Source organism: Opisthocomus hoazin, chromosome 1 (assembly GCF_030867145.1).
Source record: "Opisthocomus hoazin isolate bOpiHoa1 chromosome 1, bOpiHoa1.hap1, whole genome shotgun sequence".
In the NCBI taxonomy this organism is placed as follows: Eukaryota; Metazoa; Chordata; class Aves; order Opisthocomiformes; family Opisthocomidae; genus Opisthocomus; species Opisthocomus hoazin.
Window position 1 is genome coordinate 2,073,123 of NC_134414.1, and position 26,678 is coordinate 2,099,800.

General features: G+C 54.7%; 1 protein-coding gene across 2 annotated transcripts in view; it reads right to left on the reverse strand.

Moving 5' to 3' along the window:
• NUP98 (nucleoporin 98 and 96 precursor) overlaps window positions 1-26,678 on the reverse strand; it is a 56,544-nt gene that overhangs the window by 9,763 nt on the left and 20,103 nt on the right. For both annotated transcript variants that reach the window (XM_075414174.1, XM_075414182.1), the window contains exons 14-27: window positions 25,643-25,830; window positions 23,168-23,284; window positions 21,586-21,890; window positions 19,207-19,320; window positions 18,364-18,502; window positions 17,908-18,085; window positions 16,131-16,295; window positions 9,028-9,204; window positions 7,501-7,654; window positions 6,562-6,982; window positions 4,774-5,003; window positions 3,390-3,659; window positions 1,580-1,737; window positions 1,232-1,375 (exon numbers count right to left, since the gene is read on the reverse strand). In XM_075414174.1, the coding sequence (XP_075270289.1) occupies window positions 1,232-1,375; window positions 1,580-1,737; window positions 3,390-3,659; window positions 4,774-5,003; window positions 6,562-6,982; window positions 7,501-7,654; window positions 9,028-9,204; window positions 16,131-16,295; window positions 17,908-18,085; window positions 18,364-18,502; window positions 19,207-19,320; window positions 21,586-21,890; window positions 23,168-23,284; window positions 25,643-25,830 (2,760 nt within the window). The remainder of the gene's footprint in view (window positions 1-1,231; window positions 1,376-1,579; window positions 1,738-3,389; window positions 3,660-4,773; window positions 5,004-6,561; window positions 6,983-7,500; window positions 7,655-9,027; window positions 9,205-16,130; window positions 16,296-17,907; window positions 18,086-18,363; window positions 18,503-19,206; window positions 19,321-21,585; window positions 21,891-23,167; window positions 23,285-25,642; window positions 25,831-26,678) is intronic.

Below are 26,678 nucleotides of genomic sequence, written 5' to 3' on the forward strand. Positions count from 1 at the left end.
GCTTGTTCAGCCTGGAGAAGAGAAGGCTGCGAGGGGACCTTAGAAATGCCTCTAAATATCTGAAGGGGGGATGGGGCCAAGCTCTTTTCAGTGGTGCCCAGTGACAGGACAAGGGGCAATGGGCACAAACTGGAGCAGAGGAAGCTCCATCTGAACATGAGGAAGAACTTCTTCCCTCTGAGGGTGCCGGAGCCCTGGCCCAGGCTGCCCAGGGAGGCTGTGGAGTCTCCTTCTCTGGAGATATTCCAGCCCCGCCTGGACAAGGTCCTGTGCAGCCTGCTCTGGGTGACCCTGCTTCGGCAGGAGGGTTGGACTGGATGACCCACAGAGGTCCCTTCCAACCCCTACCATTCTGTGATTCTGTGAACCGCCAACAGGTTCAGCCCCGGTGCTTTGCCCCCATTCCAGTGGGGGAGGGCACATTTCTGTCAGAGAATCACGGAATCATTCAGGTTGGAGAAGACCTCTGAGATCATCGAGTCCAACTGCCAACCCAACACCCCCATGCCTGCTGAACCCTGTCCCCAAGGGCCACATCCACACGGTGTTTGAACCCCTCCAGGGATGGGGACTCCCCCACTGCCCTGGGCAGCCTGGGCCAAGGCCTGACCACTCTTTCTGTGAAGAAATTCTTCCCAGTCTCCAACCTGAACCTCCCCTGATGCACCTTGAGCCCATCCTCTGCTCCATGAGAGGCCAGGACACCTCCGTTTGCACCCAGGGCCATCCACATTGCCCTGTCCCACACGACAATGGCCCAGGCCTGCTACCCAGCTCGCAGAATCATGGAATCATGGAGTCACTAAGGTTGGAGAAGACCTCTGAGATCATCGAGTCCAACCACCAACCCAACCCCACCATGCCTGCTGAACCCTGTCCCCAAGGGCCACAGCCACACGGTGTTTGAACCCCTCCAGGGATGGGGACTCCCCCACTGCCCTGGGCAGCCTGGGCCAACTCTTGCAGGAAAGACATTTTTCCCAGTATCCAACCTGAACCTCCCCTGACGCAGCTTGAGGCCATCACCTCTTGTCCTATTGCTGCAAAACCTCATCACTAAACCTGGTGAAGGAACCCAACGCCGCGACGACCGCAGCAACGAACCCCTAGACATTTCCACCCTCTGCACCTCAGCAGCAGCGCGCGTCCGCGCGCGGAGGTCTCCCGTGCGGCATCGCACAGGCAGCAGCGCCGACTGAGAGCTCCTTTCACCCAGGCAGGAGCCACCCACCTGAAACGCGGACTCGTACACGGCCAGCGCCTGGGAAATGGAAGCTGTCGGAGGAAGAAGGTACCAGAGGTGGACAGCCACGCAGCGCTTCCAGTCCAGCAGCGAGCACACGTTGATGTTTACTCTCTCTGATAACTGCCACACCTAAAGAAGGAAATTATGAAGTTCAGCCAAACTTCTCACCCAACGGCTGGTACGTGCCAGGCACGCAACAGCCTGAGGTTACGTCATTAGAAGAACCAGGTCAACGCCGTGCACCACACGCCGCGGGTGGGCATCACGGCTCAGCCGTGCTGCTGCCGAGGGGAAGCGGAGCCAAGGACAGAACAGCCAAGGAACGGAACTCACAGGCTTCCCCGCGAGCAGGGCGAAGACGCGCAGCCTCTCCTCCTGGATGAAGCAGTCTGCCTGCAGCCTGTGCCAGTCCACCAGCTGCATGGTGAGGAGGTCCCGCAGGGGCTGGCTGCCGGCCAGCTGCGAGAGGAGCAGAGCCAGCCGGTGGTCGCCTGCAGCGGGAGACAACCTCACGTCAGCCAGACCCTCCTGCCTACCAGGGCCACAGCGATCCGCTTCTGAGCTGTGAGGCCTTTCAATCCCAGAATCACAGAATGTTCAGGGTCCCCAGCCCAGCCCCCTGCCCAAGCAGGGTCACCCAGAGCAGGCTGCACAGGACCTTGTCCAGGCGGGGCTGGAATATCTCCAGAGAAGGAGACTCCACAGCCTCCCTGGGCAGCCTGGGCCAGGGCTCCGGCACCCTCAGAGGGAAGAAGTTCTTCCTCATCTTCAGCTGGAGCTTCCTCTGCTCCAGTTTGTGCCCGTTGCCCCTTGTCCTGTCGCTGGGCACCACTGGGAAGAGTCTGGCCCCGTCCTCCTGACCCCCACCCTGCAGATATTTAGAGGCATTTCGAAGGTCCCCTCGCAGCCTTCTCTTCTTCAGGCTGAACAAGCCCAGCTCCCTCAGCCTCTCCTCGTAGCAGAGATGCTCCAGTCCCCTCCTCATCCTCGCAGCCCTGCGCTGGACTCTCTCCAGTAGCTCCTCATCTCTCTCGAACTGGGGAGCCCAGCACTGGACCCAGCACTGCAGATGGGGCCTCCCCAGGGCAGAGCAGAGGGGGAGGAGAACCTCCCTCGTCCTGCTGCCCACACTCCTCCTCATGCACCCCAGGATCCCATTGGCCTTCTTGGCACCCAGGGCACGCTGCTGGCTCCTGGTCACCCTGTCGTCCACCAATCCACTGCATGGCTTTCCTCTGCACAATTTCTTATCAAATAAGGCTGGGAGAGCTGGGGCTGCTCAGCCTGGAGAAGACTGCGGGGAGACCTTAGAGCAGCTGCCAGTGCCTGAAAGGGCTTCTAGGAAAGATGGGGAAAATATTTTCAGCAGGGCTGCTTGTTACAGGGCAAGGAGTAATGGCTTTAAGCTAAGGCAGGGGAGATTCAGACTGGACATAAGGACGAAGGTTTTTACTATGAGGGTGGTGAAACCCTGGCCCAGGTTGCCCAGAGGTGGTCAATGCCCCATCCCTCGGAACATCCCAGGTCAGGCTGGACGGGGCTCTCAACACCCTGACCCAGGTGGAGATGTCCCTGCTCACTGCAGGGGGATGGGCTGGATGGCCTCTGAAGGTCCCTTCCAACCCAAAGCATTCTGTGATTCTACGAAAATAAACCACTCCATAAACCCCTGCGAGAACCAGGGTAGGAAGACCAAGGAATGGGAAGGACAGCCTCCCCAAGAGACACCTGGAAAGTGTTAAGATTTGAGCTGACAAAGGGCTAAGATGAAACCAGCCATTAAGGTCTGAAAACACACAATTTTTAACACAAGTAAGCGGCTTAACACAAGCTCAACTCAAAATAATCGTAATTTTAAAAAAAACCCAACATTCAAAGGTGTTGCTAAGCAAAAAAAAAAAGTTCCAAATGCAATCCAGTCTTACTTCCCAACTCTGGAAGAGCTGATGAGCTCGTCAGCGTAAATATGATGAGGTCCAGCAGCAAGGAGACCAGCCAGCCCCCACCTTCACCTTCCCCTGTCCGACACGGGACATCTCCGCAGTCGGAGCGGACAGTTACCCACCATCAGCTCTCAAAGTTCAAGTTGTCTTCATGCCTCCCCTCACCCCTCAAAAAAAGGGGAGAGATTTCAGCAGCTCACCTGCCTGCTGCGCCAGCCGGCAAGCTTCCCCGATCCTCTTCCCGGTCAGGCAGCTGAACACGGCCTCCACGGGGTTGCTGTGTCGGGACAAGGAGACTTCTTCCTCAATGCGCCCCGCGGCAGTCTCCGACAGCCAGCGGGAGAAGGCCTTCCTGCGCTCCAGGGCTACGATGTACTCGCTGGGCTCCTCCAAGCTGGCCTCCAGCTCCTTCAGGGTCCCCCAGATGGCTTCACATAAAGTCCACGTCAGGCACCAGTGCTTCACGACGGCTGTCGGGACAGAGTTATTGGCTCGTGAGCAGCAAAAACACGGACAAAGGGCTGCTCAGAGAGGACTGGGATGAGATTGTGAACACATTCTCCTAGGACATCCTTTAGGACCGTTACAAGTCGATGCAGGAAGCCAGTTAGTTCCCCAAACGCAACCAACCACGTTTATGCGTTCAGAAATTCTGTTTATCTCAGAATCCCAGCATGGTGGGGTTGGCAGGGACCCCTGTGGGTCACCCAGCCCAACCCCCTGCCCAAGCAGGGTCACCCAGAGCAGGCTGTAGAGGACCTTGTCCAGGCGGGGCTGGAATATCTCCAGAGAAGGAGACTCCACAGCCTCCCTGGGCAGCCTGGGCCAGGGCTCCGGCACCCTCAGAGGGAAGAAGTTCTTCCTCATCGTCAGCTGGAGCTTCCTCTGCTCCAGTTCGTGCCCGTTGCCCCTTGTCCTGTCGCTGGGCACCACTGGAAAGAGTCTGGCCCCGTCCTCCTGACACCCACCCTGCAGATATTTAGAGGCATTTCTAAGGTCCCCTCGCAGCCTTCTCTTCTCCAGGCTGAACAAGCCCAGCTCCCTCACCCTCTCCTCGTAGCAGAGATGCTCCAGTCCCCTCCTCATCCTCGTAGCCCTCTGCTGGGCTCTCTCCATGTATATATATATATATATTTTTTTTTTTTAGAAAGTGTTTGTAATTTCAGAAATTAAGGACAGGCTTTTTAGCAAGGCCTGTAGCAACAGGACAAGGAGGAGTAGCTTTAAACTAAAAGAGGGCAGATTCAGACTGGATATAAGGGACAAATTTTTTACAGGGAGGCTGGCCCAGGCTGCCCAGAGGGGTGGTCGATGCCCCATCCCTGCGAACGTCCCAGGCCAGGCTGGACGGGGCTCTGAGCACCCTGACCCAGCTGGAGCTGCTCACGGCAGGGGGGCTGCACTGGATGACCTCTACATGTCCCTTCCCACCCAAACCGTTCCACGGTTCCACGCTGAAGGATGCTGAGGCGCAGGCAGTTTCTCTGCTTTACTCGCTGCGCTGGTGTAACCTGAAATTAGTCCGAACTGGGCAGTTCTCCAGACCCACTCTCACCACTGTGAGAAGAATTACTCCATACTCACTCTCTGTTACAGCAGGATCCTCGGATGCTTTTCTCACCCAGTCAGCGTAGTCGTGAATAGCAGAAACTCCTGGATTGGGGGCCAGAAGAGGACACTCTTCATCCATGTGGACAGTGCTGTGCTTCAGCTTGATCTCCAGAGGGGTGAGATACAGCTCTTTGTCTCTGTCCATCTTCCGCTGCTCTAAGCTCAGCTTCTCCACATGAACCTTGAAAGGGGACTCCGAGAGGCTGGTGGGGAAAAAAAAAAAAGAAGATAAAACCAGGTAGCAATGTTCTGAATTGGTCTCGGTGCAAGTGAACTGCACCCACCACCCAGCAGCTGCACTGTGCAGCTCGTCCCAGGTTTAACGTAAAGACAGTGAGAGGGTCTCCTCCCCCTGTGCTCTGCCCTGGGGAGGCCCCATCTGCAGTGCTGGGTCCAGTGCTGGGCTCCCCAGTTCAAGAGAGATGAGGAGCTACTGGAGAGAGTCCAGCGCAGGGCTGCGAGGATGAGGAGGGGACTGGAGCATCTCTGCTGCAAGGAGAGGCTGAGGGAGCTGGGCTTGTTCAGCCTGGAGAAGAGAAGGCTGCGAGGGGACCTTCGAAATGCCTACAAATATCTGCAGGGTGGGGGTCAGGAGGACGGGGCCAGACTCTTTCCAGTGGTGCCCAGCGACAGGACAAGGGGCAACGGGCACAAACTGGAGCAGAGGAAGCTCCAGCTGAACCCGAGGAAGAACTTCTTCCCTCTGAGGGTGCCGGAGCCCTGGCCCAGGCTGCCCAGGGAGGCTGTGGAGTCTCCTTCTCTGGAGATATTCCAGCCCCGCCTGGCCAAGGTCCTGTGCAGCCTGCTCTGGGTGACCCTGCTTGGGCAGGGGGTTGGGCTGGGGGACCCCCAGAGGGCCCTGCCCACCCCACCATGCTGGGATTCTAGGTACAGTGAACCTGGTTAACCAGACTCTGGCAAACAGATCTCACCGAACCGGGCGCTTCCAGCTCTCAGAAGGCCATTAGCCCACCTCACCATCCCCCAGCGCGTTTTGTGAGCGCCCCTCATCCTCTCAGCAAAGCAGATATGCTGGAGAACACCAACCAAAGAAGCTTTTGGGAAGACTTCGATGGTAGAACATCTAGGTGTATTGCTGTCAAGTGTAGGGGTGGCGTTACACCGGCCAGGAAAGGTGTGTGTTCTGCTTCCTACACAAGCAGAATTGAAGGTGTCTGAATTCAGAAGCGAAGAAATTTCTTGTTTAGGCAGTACAGATTCCTCAGGAAGGATCAACAGCAGATTAGAAGCTTCCTGGGGAACAACTCTGAACTTTTAACATTTTGCTGGATGATGGTGCTATTCACTTGTTAAAAAAGAAAAATAATAACCACTCTTCTTATGATATTCCAGTTGTCTGAGATACAAACTTCTGTAAAGTAGCAGCCTGAAGTAACCTCCAGGCTAAGCTGATCATCCATCTTGCACCACTTCTGCGTATCAGGAGGAATATTAAGCTGAGTTTCAGAAAGGTACCAACTACAGCCAGGATTCCTTCAAACAGAGGAAGAACTTCTTCCCTCTGAGGGTGACGGAGCCCTGGCCCAGGCTGCCCAGGGAGGCTGTGGAGTCTCCTTCTCTGGAGATATTCAAGACCCGCCTGGACAAGGTCCTGTGCAGCCTGCTGTAGGTGACCCTGCTTCAGCAGGGGGTTGGACTAGATGACCCACAGAGGTCCCTTCCAACCCCTACTGTTCTGTGATTCTGTGAAACAGGAAGGCAGGGCATGCCAGAACCACGCTGCAGGAAGCCACTACTCACGATTTGGGAGCAACAGGGGTTGGCAGGAATCCGTACTCCACAGACTCACACTGAAGATCTTCCGCTTCACTTGAGCCATTCAACTGATCTCCACAGTTGACAAGCGTCCAGTTGGGTCCCCAGCCAACGCGAAACGAGCGCCCCATGAAGAGAGCCATGTCCATCAGGAGCTTCCCCTTTCCGTAGGTGACCGACTTCTCCAGAGGCACAAGCCCCTGCTGCCTGCGGACACCAACTGTTTTCATCTGCACCTCGGGGACCGACGGAGGCACAGAGAACGCAGACGTCAACGGCGAAATGGCCGACCAAAGGGCGGCAGAAGGGGGACTGCTCAGAGCCCTGGGTCCCTGGAAATCTGGCAGAGCAGCGCTCGGAGACTGGAAAATCACGTTTGCAAATTTTGCCTGCAGCAGCCCACCAGCTAGAGGGAAGAAGCAGGAAGAAGGTTGAAGGGAGTGGGGTACTCACTCCTCAGGCAGCACATTTATGGCAATCTACAGGTACCAAACCAGCACACAGGGACCACCACGGGCTGGCCACAACCCCCCATTCCCCATCCCTGGGGTGGGGAGGAACAGAGGAGTCAGGAATGAGAGAGTGGAGTTGAGCCTGGGAAAGGAGGGGCAGGGGATGAAAATGTTTTCATTTGTCCTCGGTGCCCACTACCCATGGCTATTTATCTGGCAAGAAGTTAATTTTACTCAAGTCAAGCCTGCTTTCCAGTTACTGCCACGGGCAAAAGAGTCTCCTGGTCTTTATCCCAACCCACGAGCTTTTTCTCACACCATTTTCTCCCCCCGTGCTGTTGAGGGGAGGGAGGGAGAGCGGCTGGGCGGGCACCCGGCTGCTGGCCAGACCGAACCCACCCCAGCACACAACTCCTCTGCCATGTGTTCAGCCAGCGGGGGGATTCTGCCTGTTCCTATCAGAATTAAATACCTGAGTATCTCTTCTGTCCTCGTGATTTTGAAATAGGGAGCCTCGGCGAACAGATCTCTTGAGAAGTATCCATTTTCACGTGCTGTTTCCCGGAATAAGGATCCAGGATCAGGTCTAGGTCGTCTTCGTCAGCAAGCAAAGAAGCTTTCATAATCTGAAAGAGGTGGGAAGTCAAGCCTGCACATTGACAACCGCTCTCCCAGCGAAGCCAGCCGATCCCATCGGCTGCTTTCCCAGCCACCAGGACTTCTACGGGCTGCACGTGACCAAGCCACACTCACGCCACAAATATTGCTGGTGACAGCGGAGGCACAGAGCTCAGGAGGACTGAAAGCAAGCCTGTCAGCTGAGGGTAAACTGCTACACACTGCTAGGTAATCAGCGTCACAGTACTTGTTAGGGTGAGTGTGAAGTCCTAAAACAATTATGTTTTCTTAAAGCTCTGTCTACTTTTTTTTCAGCTTCAGTAATAACTCCACTATTTTTTCCTTACAAATTAAAAACGCTGGTAGGAGCCCACATGTGTTCCAGGTACCATCCTTCCGCGAAATAAAACCCCCCAGACCCCAGTCAACACCAGTTACCCTAGCACCTTGCCTTCCACAAGCTGGTCTTGGGGCAGTCCTGGCCAGGCAGTCCTTCTTACCACCTTGCCCACGCTTTGGAATCTTGGAAATCTGAACGATTTCCATTTCTTTCTTAATGATTCGTTTCAATCTTAAGATGATTTCCGTTTCTGCACGGAGATTCTCCTGTCTATACAGGTTTACCACAGAAGCCCAGCAGCCTAATGTGCAAGTTTTCACAGAATCACAGAATAGTAGGGGTTGGCAGGGCCCTCTGGGGGTCCCCCAGCCCAGCCCCCTGCCCAAGCAGGGTCACCCAGAGCAGGGGGCACAGCACCGCGGCCAGGCGGGGCTGGAATATCTCCAGAGAAGGAGACTCCACAGCCTCCCTGGGCAGCCTGGGCCAGGGCTCCGGCACCCTCAGAGGGAAGAAGTTCTTCCTCGGCTTCAGCTGGAGCTTCCTCTGCTCCAGTTTGTGCCCGTTGCCCCTTGTCCTGTCGCTGGGCACCACTGGAAAGAGTCTGGCCCCGGCCTCCTGACCCCCACCCTGCAGATATTTAGAGGCATTTCGAAGGTCCCCTCTCAGCCTTCTCTTCTCCAGGCTGAACAAGCCAAGTTCCCTCAACCTCTCCTCGTAGGGGAGATGTTCCAGTCCCCTCCTCATCCTCGCAGCCCTCCGCTGGACTCTCTCCAGTAGCTCTTCATCTTTCTTGAACTGGGGAGCCCAGCACTGGACACAGCACTGCAGATGGGGCCTGCCCAGGGCAGTGTAGAGGGGAAGGAGAACCTCCCTCGACCTGCTGGCCACACTATTCTTGATGCAAAGAAGTTTTAATCACACTGTAGGTGTGATGTATAGCTTATTACAAGCTGGTAACTAAATACCCTTGGGGAGGCAAGCTGCGAAGTGAGACACTACCCAGACCCCTCTTTCAGAGGGGGCAGCTTGCAAGCCGCTCACCTGTAAGACGTGGGGGTTAATACCCAGGGTTGACGCGATGTGAGTGGAAGCAGGCACTGCCTCTGGCTCTTCTATCGCGTCCTCTTCCACCACGGGCTCCTGGGGAGGCTCCTGGGTGATGTCCGCCATGTCACTGTCCAGCTCCACCACCCGGCCCAGCTGCTCCACCTCCGGGGTCTGCGGACACACGCAGGGGCCGTGTCAGAGGGCAACGGATCAAAACAGTTTGTGGAAAGAGCGTTTCACAGTCTCAGCAATCACCTGCAAACGAAGCGGGGTACTGCCTTGCTTGTGCCAAAACTCCACATTAAGTTCAGAGATGAGTACATATATAACCTGCTGCTGCTTTCTTCAGAGTTACAGAACCACAGAACGGTCGGGGTTGGAAGGGACCTCTGTGGGTCACCCTGCAGATATTTAGAAACCTTTATAAGGTCCCCTCTCAGCCTTCTCTTCTCCAGGCTGAACAAGCCCAGCTCCCTCAGCCTCTCCTCGTAGCAGAGATGCTCCAGTCCCCTCCTCATCCTCGCAGCCCTCCGCTGGGCTCTCTCCAGTAGCTCCTCATCTTTCCTGAACTGGGGAGCCCAGCACTGGACCCAGCACTGCAGATGGGGCCTCCCCAGGGCAGAGCAGAGGGGGAGGAGAACCTCCCTCGTCCTGCTGCCCACACTCCTCCTCACGCACCCCAGGATCCCATCGGCCTTCTTGGCACCCAGGGCACGCTGCTGGCTCATGGTCACCCTGTCGTCCCCCAGCACTCCCAGTCCCTCTCCACAGAGCTGCTCTCCAGCAGCTCAGCCCCAGCCTGTCCTGGTGCCTGGGGTTGTTCCTCCCCAGGGGCAGGACCCTGCCCTTGCCCTTGTTGAACCTCATCAGGTTCCTCTCTGCCCAACTCTCCAGCCTGCCCAGGTCACGCTGAATGGCAGCACAGCCTGCTGGTGTGCCCACCACTCCTCCCAGTTTGGTGTCATCAGCAAACTGGCTGAGGGTACACTCTAACTCTTCATCCAGGTCACTGATGAAGAAGTTGAACAAGGCTGGGCCCAGTACTGACCCCTGAGGGACACCACCAGTTCCCGGCCTCCAACCAGACTCAGCGCCGCTGATGACAGCCCTCTGAGCTCTGCCCTTCAGCCAGTTCTCAACCCACCTCACTGACCACTCATCCAGCCCATAATTCCTGAGCTTCCCTAGGAGGATGTGATGGCAGACCGTGTCGAAAGCCTCGCTGAAGTCGAGGTAGACAACACCCGTGGCTCTCCCTTCGTCTACCCAGCCAGTCATGTCATCACAGAAAGCTATCAGATTGGGCAGGCATGATTTCCCCTTGGTGAATCCATGCTGACTACTCCTGATAACCTTCTTTTCCTCCACTTGCTTGTTGATGGCCTCCAGGATAGGTTGTAACACAACAGTGCAAGTCAAAGTGAAGCAGAAGTCACGGTTTAGTGATGCCCTCCAGAAGTTCACCGAGTTCTACCAGTGAGTTTAAGAAACTGTTCTTCAGCTTCCCAGTTTTCTTGGGAGCAAGAACAAGGAAGAGAGTTTTGCACACCCTGCCTTCCTCCCCTCCTCCCCCCAACGCTACCACACAACAAGAAGCTTCTCTGCTTAAGCCCAACCCAGGACACATTAGGAGACTGAGCAGCCAGTTTGAAGGCAGTGATCCTCCAGCAGCAGCGCGTGCCGTCACCGGTGGCTGCTGAGCAGAGGGGTCGCTGCCATGGCCGCTTTGTTTCCCCAGTGTGACATCGTACAAAATGCAGATTAAAGAGTTTCTATTCCACAAAGAACTTCACCGAAGTTTTAAGTGGACGTGAACCCCTTCAAAACAGCATAAGGGTGGGTCACAGAGCACACATGTGTAAAATATTTTTTTATATTTTAGACCAGGACACTCCTCTCACTGGACCAGAAAGGTGTGGGGTTTCTCCAACGATATTCTGCTTATCACTAGCCTGTCAGCAGTTCACAAGTTGAACAGAGTAGTTCTCTTCCAATCTGCAGCTGAATTTCTCATCTCTACTGCTCATCCAAGGCTGGAGGAAGGAGGAGTTTTACAATTTTCTGACAGCAATCACATGACATGACCTCTGGGACAAGCCTGTGGTGACCTCTCCACACCTTCAGCTGCTGAAGACAACGAGGACTCGCGCTCCAGGTAGGGCCAGAAAACCTCCAGCCAGACCAAACAAGGAGCAGACAGCAGAAATGAACTCCGACCACCGTCATCACCTCTGCCTGGCCTGCTGACCATGGTGACCCCCAAACCACGGAGAGTGACAGAGCACTGCGAGCCGTTCAACCATCAGCTCTGCTACCAGAAACCCTTTGAGGGGCCAAAACCCCTGGCCCAGGAGCAATCAGCCTGCGCCACCTTAGCTGAACCACCTCCAGGTTCTACCAGGTGACCCTTCAGCTCCTGATGGGCTCCAACCCCAGACCTGGGTGACGGTGCACTGGTTTTGCTCCAGTCTGACCATCCCCTGCTGCTCAGGTACGAGCGTCCCGTGACAGACACACGCTTACAGCTCACTCAGCTTCCAGCAGCAACAAGGTACAGACGCTGCAGCGACGCGTTCAGCAGCCGTGGCAGACAACCCACTGGAAATCATGCTCTGGAATTGGAGAGCGTATTCAAATGGCTGCTTCTTAGCTCATTAGAATGGGCCATGAAACACGATGCAGGTTATCAGCTGAGGCAGATAAAATTAGCCAAGGGGTCTGTAAAGACAGAACTTAACGGCAGACACGGCAGGAGCGTTCGCCAGCGGCATCCGAGCGCGCCTGCAGCATTCAGAACAGATTTACAAGTCAAAAGATGGCTCCAAGCACCCAAGTTTCACTACTCCCTTCATTGTGCTTTAATGCAGCCAGCGCCCTGGTGCACCCATTTCCTGCAGACCCTGAAACATTAATAAATTCATTAATAGTCAAGTTAGCGAGGGAAGCAAGAATCCCCAAGTTTCCATCCTAAATGCCTTCTTTGGTCTGTAGAATATTATTTTCAGGTGCTTTACACACCAAGAGTTTGGCAAGGTATTAAGCCATGCTAGGAGTTTCCCCAGAGGTTTGGGAAATGCAGGTAGATGTTTTCCCTGTTTTCAGAAATGAAAGCCTTAGTTAACGGTATGCAAATCAAAGAGGTTAATTAACATGGGCAAGTTTTTGCTAAATACATTTGAATCTATAAGACAGGCCTGAAAAGGTCACACATATTCCTAGTATTTTTGACTCCTTAGAACATCAGCTCTGGTCCCCATCCAAGTGAACAGGCAGCAAGAAGGAAAGCTGAAAGGTGGTACGCGCAGGCCAGGCTGCGAGACAGCCACGTGCTCACCTCAAACAAAATGCTAAAGCTTAAGGAAGGCATTTTCAGGAGCAGGATCACGGAATCACGAAGAAAGACCTCTGAGATGATGAAGCCCAGAAGGTTGGGAAAGACCTCTGAGATGATGAAGCCCAGAAAGCTGGGAAAGACCTCTGAGGTGATGAAGCCCAGAAGGCTGGGAAAGACCTCTGAGGTGATGAAGCCCAGAAGGCTGGGAAAGACCTCTGAGATGATGAAGCCCAGAAGGCTGGGAAAGTCCTCTGAGGTGATGAAGCCCAGAAGGTTGGGAAAGACCTCTGAGGTGATGAAGCCCAGAAGGCTGGGAAAGACCTCTGAGGTGATGAAGCCCAGAAGGCTGGGAAAGACCTCTGAGGTGATGAAGCCCAGAAGGCTGGGAAAGACCTCTGAGATGATGAAGCCCAGAAGGCTGGGAAAGACCTCTGAGGTGATGAAGCCCAGAAGGCTGGGAAAGACCTCCGAGATGATGAAGCCCAGAAGGTTGGGAAAGACCTCTCAGATGAAGCCCAACCATCGACCCACCACCACCCTGCCTGCTAAACCATGTCCTGAGATGACGATGGATGACGTAGCAGGCGTTAATTAGCTGGTGAGCCAGGAGGAGCGATGAAGCAGCAGCGATACGCCACTGTCCCTAGGGATTCTCCAAAGCCAGAACCCACCGAAGAGGCAGCAGCTCACCTAACCTGTCGCTACCGTGGCACCTTCTGCTCAGACCGCGCGGTTGGTGGCTTTCCATCTGCCCGGCGATCAGGACTCCCACCGCCAGGGTCCTGAACCGCGCCAGCGCTGTGGCCACCAGACCTTTCCTTCTGGGCTCCTCTGGCCTTCATGGAGACCGAAAGCAGCAGAGATGGAGCAGGTCGCGCCCAGTGACAGGACAAGGGGCAACGGGCACAAACTGAAGCCGAGGAAGCTCCAGCTGAAGATGAGGAAGAACTTCTTCCCTCTGAGGGTGCCGGAGCCCTGGCCCAGGCTGCCCAGGGAGGCTGTGGAGTCTCCTTCTCTGGAGATATTCCAGACCCGCCTGGACAAGGTCCTGTGCCCCCTGCTCTGGGTGACCCTGCTTGGGCAGGGGGTTGGGCTGGGGGACCCACAGAGGTCCCTGCCAACCCCGACCATTCTGTGATTTCTACTGAGGTTATCACTAGATCACAGACTCTGTAAGATTAAAAGCAGCTCCCAGTTCATTTAATGCTTTCCTACTACAGAATTAATGAAATTGTTCCTTTGCACAAGCAGTGGTGAAGTGTGATTTGTTCTGTCTCCCGACACTACGAGCAGACCCTTGTCCAGAAGGGCTCTAAGTTCCCCAAACCATTGGCCAAGGAAGCGAAACGCTGCTAGAATGTCTCCTGGTTTTCACAGGACTAGACCCCACACAAAAAAAACCCACCAACAACCAAGTGTTCAGCCCATTTGAGAGTTCTGAGAGTCTTAAGCTGGTTTTCATGCTCTGACTTCAGAGATACAGAAATAAAACTGTCCTCCTCTGCCTCCCCGTGTGGTGACACACCGTGAACGCTGGCCACAGGACCGTGGCTCGGCGAGCTGCAGGCTCAGAGAAGGCCTTTGGCTGCAGTCTCAGATTGAGGAGGGGTAGGACAGCAAGCCTGCTCACCCACAGCAACCACCACCCCTCGGCCAGCCCGACCGAGCCGCTAACGAGAGCCGCTAACGACCCTCCGCTCAGCCGCCCCGCACACCCCGACTGCTGAAGGTTGACTTCCACAACCAGGCAATCCAGAACCCAGTTTTGGAAAAAAAACAAAAACCTTCTGCCCTCGCCTTCTGCTTTATGACAAATTACTTCAAAAAGCTGTAGGTAGCTCACGAACGTTCACTGTGAACACGCGGCACGAAGAGCGTATCCTGTCCCACCAATGGCAGGATGCCTTCCCAACAGGCTGGGTCTTCCTCCCACAGCGAAGCAGCTCCTCATTTAGCTTGACAATCACAGAATCACAGAATAGTAGGGGTTGGCAGGGCCCTCTGTGGGTCATCTAGTCCAACCCCCCTGCTGAAGCAGGGTCACCCAGAGCAGGCTGCACAGGACCTTGTCCAGGCGGGTCTTGAATATCTCCAGAGAAGGAGACTCCACAGCCTCCCTGGGCAGCCTGGGCCAGTGCTCCGGCACCCTCAGAGGGAAGAAGTTCTTCCTCATGTTCAGACGGAACTTCCTGTGCCTCAGTTTGTGCCCGTTGCCCCTTGTCCTGTCACTGGGCACCACTGGAAAGAGCTTGGCCCCATCCTCCTGACCCCCACCCTGCAGATATTTGTAGGCATTTATAAGGTCCCCTCGCAGCCTTCTCTTCTCCAGGCTGAACAAGCCCAGTTCCCTCAGCCTCTCCTCGTAGCAGAGATGCTCCAGTCCCCTCCTCATCCTCACAGCCCTCCACTGGACTCTCTCCAGTAGCTCCTCATCTTTCTTGAACTGGGGAGCCCAGCACTGGACACAGTACTCCAGATGGGGCCTCACCAGGGCAGTGTAGAGGGGAAGAAGAACCTCCCTCGTCCTGCTGGCCACACTCTTCTTGATGCACCCCAGGATCCCATTGGCTTTCTTGGCAGCCAGGGCACGCTGCTGGCTCATGGTCACCCTGTCGTCCACCAGGACACCCAGGTCCCTCTCCGCAGAGCTGCTCTCCAGCAGGTCCACCCCAAGCCTGTACTGGTGCATGAGGTTGTTCCTCCCCATGGTGCAGGACCCTGCCCTTGACCTTGTTGAACCTCATCAGGTTCCTCTCTGCCCAACTCTCCAGCCTGTCCAGGTCACGCTGGATGGCAGCACAGCCTGCCCGTGTACCCACCACTCCTCCCAGTTTGGTGTCATCAGCAAACTGGCTGAGGGTACACTCTAACTCTTCATCCAGGTCGTTGATGAAGAAGTTGAACAAGACTGGGCCCAGTACTGACCCCTGGGGGACACCACCAGTTCCCGGCCTCCAACCAGACTCAGCGCCGCTGATGCCAACCCTCCGAGCTCTGCCCTTCAGCCAGTTCTCTATCCACCTCACTGACCACTCATCCAGCCCACACTTCCTCAGCTTCCCTGAGGAATGGCCACGCTAATTACATTTGGAAACCACAAGTGCATCAGCTGAATCAGACTAATCTTTAACACCACGTAAAAGGATGGTTTTTAATTCAAAAAAACGTCAGACCTTAAGGGTTTACCGAAGAGCTGGATAAAATGCTACCCTCCCTGTGTAAAACTGGCACGCCGCTGTACAAAGCTTCAGCACCAGCCACATCCAGCTCACACACACTTAAAAATCCAGCCTTTAACAGCCTTAAAAAAGTAATTTTTAATAAAAATAGAGCACATTCTTAAAATATAAAGCATACAGTCCTGCATACTAAATGATGGTAAAGTCAAATTAACGCACAAAATCATTCTCCAGGCAGGCAGCACAAGGCGTTCGAATTCTATAGCATATATTCAATATTCACAAAAACAAGTTTTCTGCCACAAGTGGTGCTAAATACTCCAAACTCAACCCAGAGCAGAATTTAAACAAGAAAAAAAGGTTTGAAGCCCTCCCACCCCCACACATCTCAGTGTGAAACGTCAAGTATCTTAACTACAGAGAACACGCAAGCTCTCAGCGAGAGGTCAGCAGAGCTACTGGGTTTATGCGAGCGCGCGTGAGGTTTGGCTCTTCGGCCTCCAGGCCTCTCGCTCCTCCAACACCCCCTCCCGAGGCACCAGCTACTCTCCAAACCTCCCTTCCATCCACCGTCCCCCCGCTACCTGAGAGGCAGGTGGTGGTTTGCCGTTCAGGGCCATTTGCTGGGGTGGCAGATGCCCCGGGGGCGGCACTGCTGTAGTTTTCAGTTTCTTGGTGTCCACTTTTGAAGAATGTTCCTCCTCCTCCTCATCTGAATCTTGCAAGCCGTACTTGGAGAAGTGTGCCACCTGGTAAGGAGAAGGGCAAACACGTCACGCCGCGGGCGAGAGATTTCAGGCACCCGTTTCCAAAAGGCCTGAACAACGAGCTGGCAGAACGGTCCCCCTTACGCCGCCGCTGCGACACCTGGAACAAATTCAACTTTCGTACAGACCAGGAACATCTGCTGGACACAGGCCTTCAGCCAAGGAAGTTCTGATCAGTTTGGTGAGGAGAGTTTGCACTACAGCTGAAACACCTGAGACAGCGTACAGAAGTTATCAGGTTATCGGGAGCAGTCAGCATGGATTCACCAAGGGGAAATCATGCCTGCCCCATCTGATGGCTTTCTGTGATGACATGACTGGCTGGGTAGACGAAGGGAGAGCCGTGGGTGTTGTCTACCTTGACTTCAGCAAGGCTTTCGACACGGTCTCCCATAGCATCCTCCTAGGGAAGCTCAGGAATTATGGGCTGGATGAGTGGTCAGTGAGGTGGGTTGAGAACTGGCTGAATGGCAGAGCTCAGAGGGCTGTCATCAGCGGCGCTGAGTCTGGTTGGAGGCCGGGAACTGGTGGTGTCCCCAAGGGTCAGTACTGGGCCCAGCCTTGTTCAACTTCTTCATCAACGACCTGGATGAAGAGTTAGAGTGTACCCTCAGCCAGTTTGCTGATGACACCAAACTGGGAGGAGTAGTGGGTACACCAGCAGGCTGTGCTGCTATCCAGCGAGACCTGGACAGGCTGGAGAGTTGGGCAGAGTTGAACCTCATCAGGTTCCTCAAGGGCAAGGGCAGGGTCCTGCCCCTGGGGAGAAACAACCCCAAGCACCAGCACAGGCTGGGGCTGAGCTGCTGGAGAGCAGCTCTGTGGAGAGGGACTGGGAGTGCTGGGGGACGACAGGGTGACCATGAGCCAGCAGCGTGCCCTGGGTGCCAAGAAGGCCAATGGGATCCTGGGGTGCATGAGGAGGAGTGTGGGCAGCAGGGAGAGGGAGGTTCTCCTCCCGCTCTGCTCTGCCCTGGGGAGGCCCCATCTGCAGTGCTGGGTCCAGTGCTGGGCTCCCCAGTTCAAGAAAGATGAGGAGCTACTGGAGAGAGTCCAGCGGAGGGCTGCGAGGATGAGGAGGGGACTGGAGCATCTCCCCTACGAGGAGAGGCTGAGGGAGCTGGGTTTGTTCAGCCTGGAGAAGAGAAGGCTGAGAGGGGACCTTCGAAATGCCTCTAAATATCTGCAGGGTGGGGGTCAGGAGGACGGGGCCAGACTCTTCCCAGTGGTGCCCAGCGACAGGACAAGGGGCAACGGGCACAAACTGGAGCAGAGGAAGCTCCAGCTGAACCCGAGGAAGAACTTCTTCCCTCTGAGGGTGCCGGAGCCCTGGCCCAGGCTGCCCAGGGAGGCTGTGGAGTCTCCTTCTCTGGAGATATTCCAGCCCCGCCTGGCCGCGGTGCTGTGCCCCCTGCTCTGGGTGACCCTGCTTGGGCAGGGGGTTGGGCTGGGGGACCCACAGAGGGCCCTGCCAACCCCGACCATTCTGTGAAGCTTAGCCAAGTTCTTGAATTATAAGTTCTCAAGAGATTCTCACTTCAGACCACTTCCAATGTTCTAGCTGTGAAGTGACTTACAAGAACACCACCGTTACCTTGAACACCCAGGATCCCGTCTCTGGGCGGTATTCCTTGAACCGAGCACCCTGCTTCCGAGAGACAGCCTCCAGTCTGCCTTCGTAATTCATCTCTGCCAGTCGTTCAGGGCTTTTTATCAGGCACCGAGAGGTTTTATCCGTAGGCCAGACTCCATCCAAGGTGACTTCAGCTCGTCTGTTCAGACAGACAGAAGCGTAAGGGACTACGAGGTTTTGAGGCAAAGCTATTAAAGTACACATATAGGGGTGGAGAATTGAACATGTGGGCTCAAACCAGTGTTTAAACCCAATTTCTGGGTCAGAAACTTGCAGTTATCCAGCAGCTATGCAATCAGAAAGCAGACAGAAATTCAGATTTCTTGGTAGCTGCCCCCAAGTGCAGTGGATTGTGGGTACTGTCAAAAGCTCCCTTACCACCCCCTGTCCCCGCACAGGACATGTTTAAAAAATCACCTATTTAAACCTTCGCCAACGGGTGGCTTCCTTTCATCGTCAGGGTAGACAATAACTTCTTTCCTACGGATGTGCACAATGTCATCCAGATTTAAGTTCGTCAGGTTCACCTCTCCTTCGAAGTAAATGGATCCATAACCTGCAAAACAGAGCAGAACATCGCAGTTTGTCCATGAGGAATCGCATGGTGGATGTGAAAGAGTCCTCCTTCCCCCACCAGCTTTGTCACTTCTCCAGAACAAAGCAGGGGTGGCTCCTCCTTCCCGGTGGGAAAACACTGGAGAGGTGTTTGCAGCCTTTTACAGCCATTTCTTCTGCACACAAAGCTTTTTGTTATCAAAATTTATTGTTATGATTTGGCTACTAGCGTTGCCAACGCAAATACTCAGCCTCACAGCACACTTTGAAAGTGTTTTAAAAATAGTATCCATCCTATGATTTTTTAGATTATTTTTAAAGAATATAGTTTGGGCTGTTTGCCACTAGAGCTCATTTGGCTGCAGAGTGGGCAGCAACGAAGATGGAAGCAATGACGATTGGTTTTGCATCAATGCTCCAACAAGTCAGGACTTTTGGATTTTATTTTTGTTTTTTAAGGACAGCAAGCGTCTTAAAAGCTACAGGCCCTTTTGTTCTTTTTATATTCAAGCTTCTCCAGCCATCCCACAGCAGAGGTGGTTTGACCCACCCATCTGCAAGACCACCAGCCCCTGACGCGAGCTGCTCGCGACGCGAGGGCGCCGTTCAACGATGACACCGAGGGCACGGAGCCCCGACGCGGGCTCCATCGCTCTGAAGTCACCGGTTCAGCTTCACGCACCGGGAGGAGCCGTCTGCACTTACCTTTGCGGCCTATGGTGAAGTCTGTCACGATACATTCGTTTCTGTCGTTCGTAAACCTGGCCAGCTCCTCCATGGAGGGGATGGTGTAGTAGCCGGCTCTGGTGAGGACAATCCCTGCAACAGAAAGTGCGCTGAGAACCGGGCTGACAGCACGCTCCCAGCTTCAGCAGTTCAGGGGTTTCTTTCATCCCATTCCTCAGAATCACAGAATTACAGAATAGTAGGGGTTGGAAGGGACCTCTGTGGGTCATCTAGTCCAACCCTCCTGCCGAAGCAAGGCTGGGCAGCTGAAGGTCCCAAAACGCACCGAGAATCAGCACAAAGGTGAAGAGAGACATCACAGAATCCCAGCATGGTGGGGTTGGAAGGGACCTCTGTGGTCACCCAGCCCAAGCCCCTGCCCAAGCAGGGTCACCCAGAGCAGGGGGCACAGCACCGCGGCCAGGCGGGGCTGGAATATCTCCAGAGAAGGAGACTCCACAGCCTCCCTGGGCAGCCTGGGCCAGGGCTCCGGCACCCTCAGAGGGAAGAAGTTCTTCCTCGGGTTCAGCTGGAGCTTCCTCTGCTCCAGTTTGTGCCCGTTGCCCCTTGTCCTGTCGCTGGGCACCACTGGAAAGAGTCTGCCCTGTCCTCCTGACCCCCACCCTGCAGATATTTAGAGGCATTTCGAAGGTCCCCTCGCAGCCTTCTCTTCTCCAGGCTGAACAAGCCCAGCTCCCTCAGCCTCTCCTCGTAGCAGAGATGCCCCAGTCCCCTCCTCATCCTCGCAGCCCTCCGCTGGGCTCTCTCCAGTAGCTCCTCATCTTTCTTGAGCTGAGGAGCCCAGCACTGGACACAGCACTGCAGATGGGGCCTCCCCAGGGCAGAGCAGAGGGGGAGGAGAACCTCCCTCAACCTCTCCAGATCACAGACTCACCTTCTCCAGATCACACACGAGTTTGAAAAAACCAAACCCTAACACACGCCCCAACCTCTTCACCAGCTACAGAGTCTTAGCTAAGGGAAAGGTACTGAAGACCTCTCCTCATGTTTTCACACTTCCATCTTTTTCCATGTTAATAAACCCCACCCCAAGACCGGAATTGAAAGTACTGCAAACACACACACCGTGGGTCTGTGGAGACACAACCACGTTCTAGGGTCCATTCCTTTCCTGGAAAACTCTACAACGCAGTTAGCATGTTGACAAACACCAAGCTTTAGATTTCCAACTCTTAAGATCTCGCTCCTGAACGACAGTCAACGCAGCCTGCTACTGCACAACAGTTACAGACCACATCCTCCCTCTCCTGCATCTCACTACCTCACAGAATATCACAGAATATCACAGAATAGTAGGGGTTGGAAGGGACCTCTGTGGGTCATCTAGTCCAACCCCCCTGCCAAAGCAGGGTCACCTACAGCAGGCTGCACAGGACCTTGTCCAGGCGGGGCTGGAATATCTCCAGAGAAGGAGACTCCACAGCCTCCCTGGGCAGCCTGGGCCAGGGCTCCGTCACCCTCAGAGGGAAGAAGTTCTTCCTCGGGTTCAGCTGGAGCTTCCTCTGCTCCAGTTTGTGCCCGTTGCCCCTTGTCCTGTCGCTGGGCACCACTGAAAAGAGCTTGGCCCCATCCTCCTGACCCCCACCCTGCAGATATTTATAAGCATTTCTAAGGTCCCCTCTCAGCCTTCTCTTCTCCAGGCTGAACAAGCCCAGTTCCCTCAACCTCTCCTCGTAGCAGAGATGCTCCAGTCCCCTCATCATCCTCATAGCCTTCTGCTGGACTCTCTCCAGTAGCTCTTCATCTTTCTTGAACTGGGGAGCCCAGAACTGGACACAGTACTCCAGATGAGGCCTCACCAGGGCAGTGTAGAGGGGAAGGAGAACCTCCCTCCTCCTGCTGCCCACACTCTTCTTGATGCACCCCAGGATCCCATTGGCTTTCTTGGCAGCCAGGGCACACTGCTGGCTCATGGTCACCCTGTCGTCCAACAGGACACCCAGGTCCCTCTCCGCAGAGCTGCTCTCCAGCAGGTCCACCCCAAGCCTGTACTGGTGCATGAGGTTGTTCCTCCCCAGGTGCAGGACCCTGCCCTTGTTGAACCTCATCAGGTTCCTACTATCAAATTAGGTAACCTCAACCTAGTATCAAATTAGGTGACGAAATTCAATCGCTCATTGACTCAGCAGAAAAGATTCACAGAATGGTAAGGGTTGGAAGGGACCTCTGTGGGTCATCCAGTCCAACCCCCCTGCCGAAAAGCAAAATTTGTATTCTGAGAGCAGGGAAAGGAAAAGAAAAAAAGCTGAGGGTCTAAAACAGCACAGGAGAACCTTCCTGAAGCACTCGGGAAGCGCTGTCGGGAAGGACGCAGGCGCTGCCCACCCCCAGGCCCACCTGCGGGATGCAGATGATACACCGTCTCAGGCTCCTCTTCGCGCTCGTCCTGAAGGGAATCGTCGTGAAACGAGGCATCTTCACTGCTGCCCTCCAGACCATTCCGCAAGGCCACCCGCATGTTCAGAGCCACGATGGTATCGTCCACGCTGTTCTGGTGTTTGTGCGCAGCGTTCTCCGGGGTCTGCGGGATGGGCTTGGCAATGGGGTTAGTGTAAAACCGAGTCACTTCGTGGTGATCCTCCTCCTCTTCTCGCTCACCATCTTGCCTGTGGTTTTCATCGGGAGGTACCGACAAGAAGAACCTGAAGAAAAGAAGAATAAAGTTGAATTATTTAGTTCTAAGGGACGAATCACAGAATGGTCGGGGTTGGCAGGGACCTCTGGGGGTCCCCCAGCCCAACCCCCTGCCGAAGCAGGGTCACCCAGAGCAGGGGGCACAGCACCACGTCCAGTCGGGTCTTGAAGATCTCCGGAGAAGGAGACTCCACAACCTCCCTGGGCAGCCTGGGCCAGGGCTCCGGCACCCTCAGAGGGAAGAAGTTCTTCCTCGGGTTCAGCTGGAGCTTCCTCTGCTTCAGTTTGTGCCCATTGCCCCTTGTCCTGTCGCTGGGCACCACTGGAAAGAGTCTGGCCCCGTCCTCCTGACCCCCACCCTTCAGATATTTGTAGGCATTTATAAGGTCCCCTCGCAGCCTTCTCTTCTCCAGGCTGAACAAGCCCAGCTCCCTCAGCCTCTCCTCGTAGGGGAGATGTTCCAGTCTCCTCATCATCCTCGTAGCCCTCCGCTGGACTCTCTCCAGTAGCTCCTCATCTTTCTTGAACTGGGGAGCCCAGAACTGGACCCAGCACTGCAGATGGGGCCTCCCCAGGGCAGTGTAGAGGGGAAGGAGAACCTCCCTCGTCCTGCTGCCCACACTCTTCCTGATGCACCCCAGGATCCCATTGGCTTTCTTGGCACCCAGGGCACACTGCTGGCTCATGGTCACCCTGTCGTCCACCAGGACGCCCAGGTCCCTCTCCGCAGAGCTGCTCTGCAGCAGGTCCACCCCAAGCCTGTACTGGTGCCTGGGGTTGTTCCTCCCCAGGTGTAGGACCCTGCATTTGCCCTTGTTGAACCTCATCAGGTTCCTCTCTGCCCAGCTTTCCAGCCTGGCCAGGTCATACTGAATGGCAGCACAGCCTGCTGGTGTATCTACCACACCTCCCAGTTTGGTGTCGTCAGCAAACTTGCTGAGGCCTAGGCAGGAGAAGAAGTTCTCCTCACCTCAGGGTCAGGTCTGCCCTGTCCCTCAAGGAACAGCCTAAGTTTCTCGCTACTGGGTATGAAGAGACATACCCAGAAAGTCAGTCATTCCTCTTTGAACTCCTGATTTTGGATGGAATGTGAATGTGACCGCACAGGAGGAACGTATGGCCAGTTTCAGAGGAAATGAACGTCACAACAGGTCAACCTGCTTCAGGGAACAGCTAAAACAACATCCCTGAAAATAACTGCCTATTCTATTAATGGTGATTCAGACTGGCATAACCAGTTTGCATTTCTTGTAAGCGTGAACACCTGCATGGTGAGTCAACATACCCATCTCCATTCTCCGGATACTCCGAGGGAGAAGCCAGGTCTTCATTTTCGCGATTAACAGGCGAGAACAGATTGCTACTGTTGAGATTCTTCAAAACCAACTTCTTGATGCTCTTCCTAAAAAATACCACACAACACAGAAGAGAAATTTGGATATATCCACTTCAAAAGCACCTATTTCATGCTTAATTCCTGCGTTCCATGAACCAGCTGTATGAGACCTGTTCCCACACTCAGGACACGTGAAGTCTTCTCCACGAGCACTGCCGCAGCTGAGATACTAACACTCCTTCTGGAATTCCATTCGAGGCTCTGGTTTACGAGCAAGCGTAGAAAGCACAAGTCACTGAGAGCTTCAAAACCCAGGTTCAATAAACCACAGTATCCTCTGTTTTACAAAACACAGCTTTTCCAGCAGAAGCACAGGACCCTGCAGATCAAGGAGCTACTGGGAGGAAGAGCCTGTAAGAGGCCAAAGGTAACCCTCCTGAGATCCAAGGTTTTGATCCTGCTTATCGCCCTGCTTCCTCCACGCAGGATCCTGAACTCGACCATTTCATGGTCACTGCAGCCGAGTCTACCTCCAGCCTTCACATCCTCCACCAGTCCCTCCTTGTTTGTTAACACGAGGTCCAGCAGCGCGCCTTTCCTTGTTGGTTCCTCCACCACTTGCATCAGAAAGTTATCGTTGATGCTCTGTAGGAACCTCCTGGATTGCGCCTGCCTAGCTGTATGGTCTTCCCAGCTGATGTCAGGGTGGTTGAAGTCCCCCATGAGAACCAGGGCCTGTGACTGTGAGGCTGCTTGCAGCTGCCTGTAGAAGGCCTCATCAACCTCCTCCTCCTGGTCAGGTGGCCTGTAGTACACACCCACCGTAATGTCACCCTTATGAGCCTGTCCCTTCATTCTAACCCACAAGCTTTCAACTTGTTCCTCATTTGCCCCCAGGCCAAGCTCAATGCATTCCAGTTGCTCCCTCACATATAGAGCAACTCCCCCACCTCTCCTTGTTGGCCTGTCTTTCCTAAAGAGTCTGTAGCCATCTATGACAGCATGCCAGTCATGCGAGTTGTCCCACCACGTTTCTGTGATGGCGACCAAGTCGTAGCCGTCCTGCTGTATAATGGCTTCCAGCTCCTCCTGTTTGTTGCCCATGCTACGTGCGTTGGTGTAAACACACTTGAGCTGGGCTGTCAATCTCACCCCTGGCCTTGGCACTCCAAGCCTAGGCTCATCCCTAGTGAGCTGGGCGATGTCCCCTTCCCCCTTCGAACCTAGTTTAAAGCCCTCTCAATGAGCCCCGCCAGCTCGTGGCCAAGAATCCTTTTTCCCCTTTGAGATAGCTGAGTTCCACCTGTCGCCAGCAGGCCTGGTGCACCTCCCCGTGATCAAAGAAGCCAAAATTTGACCGATGGCACCAGACCCTGAGCCACCTGTTAACCAGGTGAGTTTTCCTGCCCCTTTCAGTGCTGTCCCCTGCCACTGATGGGATGGAGGAAAACACCACCTGTGCCCCTGATCCCTCAACCAATCGCCCCAGTGCCCTGAAGTCCCTTTTGATGGCCTTGGGACTTCTTTCTGCGATCTCATCCCCGCCAACCTTGTATATGACAACCTCCTCTTTACTACAGGGTCGCTTCAGGAGTGAGCCAACGGCCAGGCTAGGGCTCGCTGCCCGCACTCTGAAGATCACCGAACATCTACGCCAACCGCACTCACAAAAGCCTAAGCATCCCTTTCTTCTCATCTTTTGGTTGTTTGGTGTTTTTCAGCCAAGCACCGAGCCGTTCCGTACCCTGCTCTCTCCCTGGGAACTGAACAGATGGCTCAGGCTAAAATAAAGACAAACGAAGCCCACAAAAGCTACAAAATATTTTTGAAAAGCCTACGCTTCGACAAACTTTCAGTGACTCATGCATCTCTCTCCAAAGTTTTTCGTTGTTTGTTTCCAACTAAACCCCGAAGCTTTCCAAACCCCTTTTCAATGTGATGCTCCTGAAGACTGAAACCAAAAGCTTCAGCAGGTGGATCCACAGCATCATCATTCATTTCTCAGGGAAACCTCTGCGCAGTCGACACAGGACCAGCACCAGGCTATGAAAAAGTCACAAATCTGCCCTCATAGTGGGTGCATCAAACCTGATGAGGCTTCTGCTTCAGAAGCAGGAAGTACCACACTGTGCAAGCTTGCCTTTTAATAATTCCTAATTGACTTCATAGAAGCTTTCCTCTGATCATGGGACAACCTTATTTTACAGCTTATTTAGCCTTAACAGTTTAAGCTGAACATTTTTATCTCTTCTACAGAAAACATCTCTACTCATATTCTACAGAAAACTTGTTATTGCTATTTGTATTCGAACCAGGTCACAAAACAGTCATGGAATTTAGGACACTGTACAGGAGTTGGCTGAATCCCATCAGAAGATTCTTGCACCACCTCCTCCCTCCAACGTCCACAAAAGGAAAACTAACTTTGGCATGAAGGCACCGTTGGACAGGGCTGGCTCGTCATCATCGAGACCATCAAAGAGATGAGATTTAGCGGAGCCAGCCGACTGCAGAGCTTTGGGTCGCACTCTGGTCGCGGGGCGCGGAGTCAGTTTGTAGTGGGTGGGTGTCGTTAAGGCCTTCTGAGCTGCCGGGTTAGTTGGCTTCAGCCTCTGAAACACAAACATGAAGGATGGGAACTGTCGTAGCGCTGCTGCGAGGGCTCGTGGACAGCGTTAAGGCCGTCCACTCAAGGACCTGGAGCAAAGGAGCAAGTAAAGGGGGAAGCAATCAACGGAAACAGGGACACAAAGCTGGCTGACAACAGGTAATGGAAACCACGCCAACGGCCACAAGTCTGCAGTGACTCACTGGTGGGCCTTCAGCACGCTACAGGCACGGCTCTGGGAAGGGCCAGCCTGGACCTCCTGCTGAGGCCGAGTGGCTGTGGGCACCCTGGGCCAGCGGTGCCAGCACAGAATCCCAGAAGGTTCAGGGTTGGCAGGGCCCTCTGTGGGTCCCCCAGCCCAACCCCCTGCCCAAGCAGGGTCACCCAGAGCAGGGGGCACAGCACCGCGGCCAGGCGGGGCTGGAATATCTCCAGAGAAGGAGACTCCACAGCCTCCCTGGGCAGCCTGGGCCAGGGCTCCGGCACCCTCAGAGGGAAGAAGTTCTTCCTCGGGTTCAGCTGGAGCTTCCTCTGCTCCAGTTTGTGCCCGTTGCCCCTTGTCCTGTCGCTGGGCACCACTGGGAAGAGTCTGGCCCCGTCCTCCTGACTCCCCCCCTGCAGATATTTAGAGGCATTTCGAAGGTCCCCTCGCAGCCTTCTCTTCTCCAGGCTGAACAAGCCCAGTTCCCTCAACCTCTCCTCGTAGCAGAGATGCTCCAGTCCCCTCCTCATCCTCGCAGCCCTGCGCTGGGATCTCTCCAGTAGCTCCTCATCTTTCTTGAACTGGGGAGCCCAGCACTGGACCCAGCACTGCAGATGGGGCCTCCCCAGGGCAGAGCAGAGGGGAAGGAG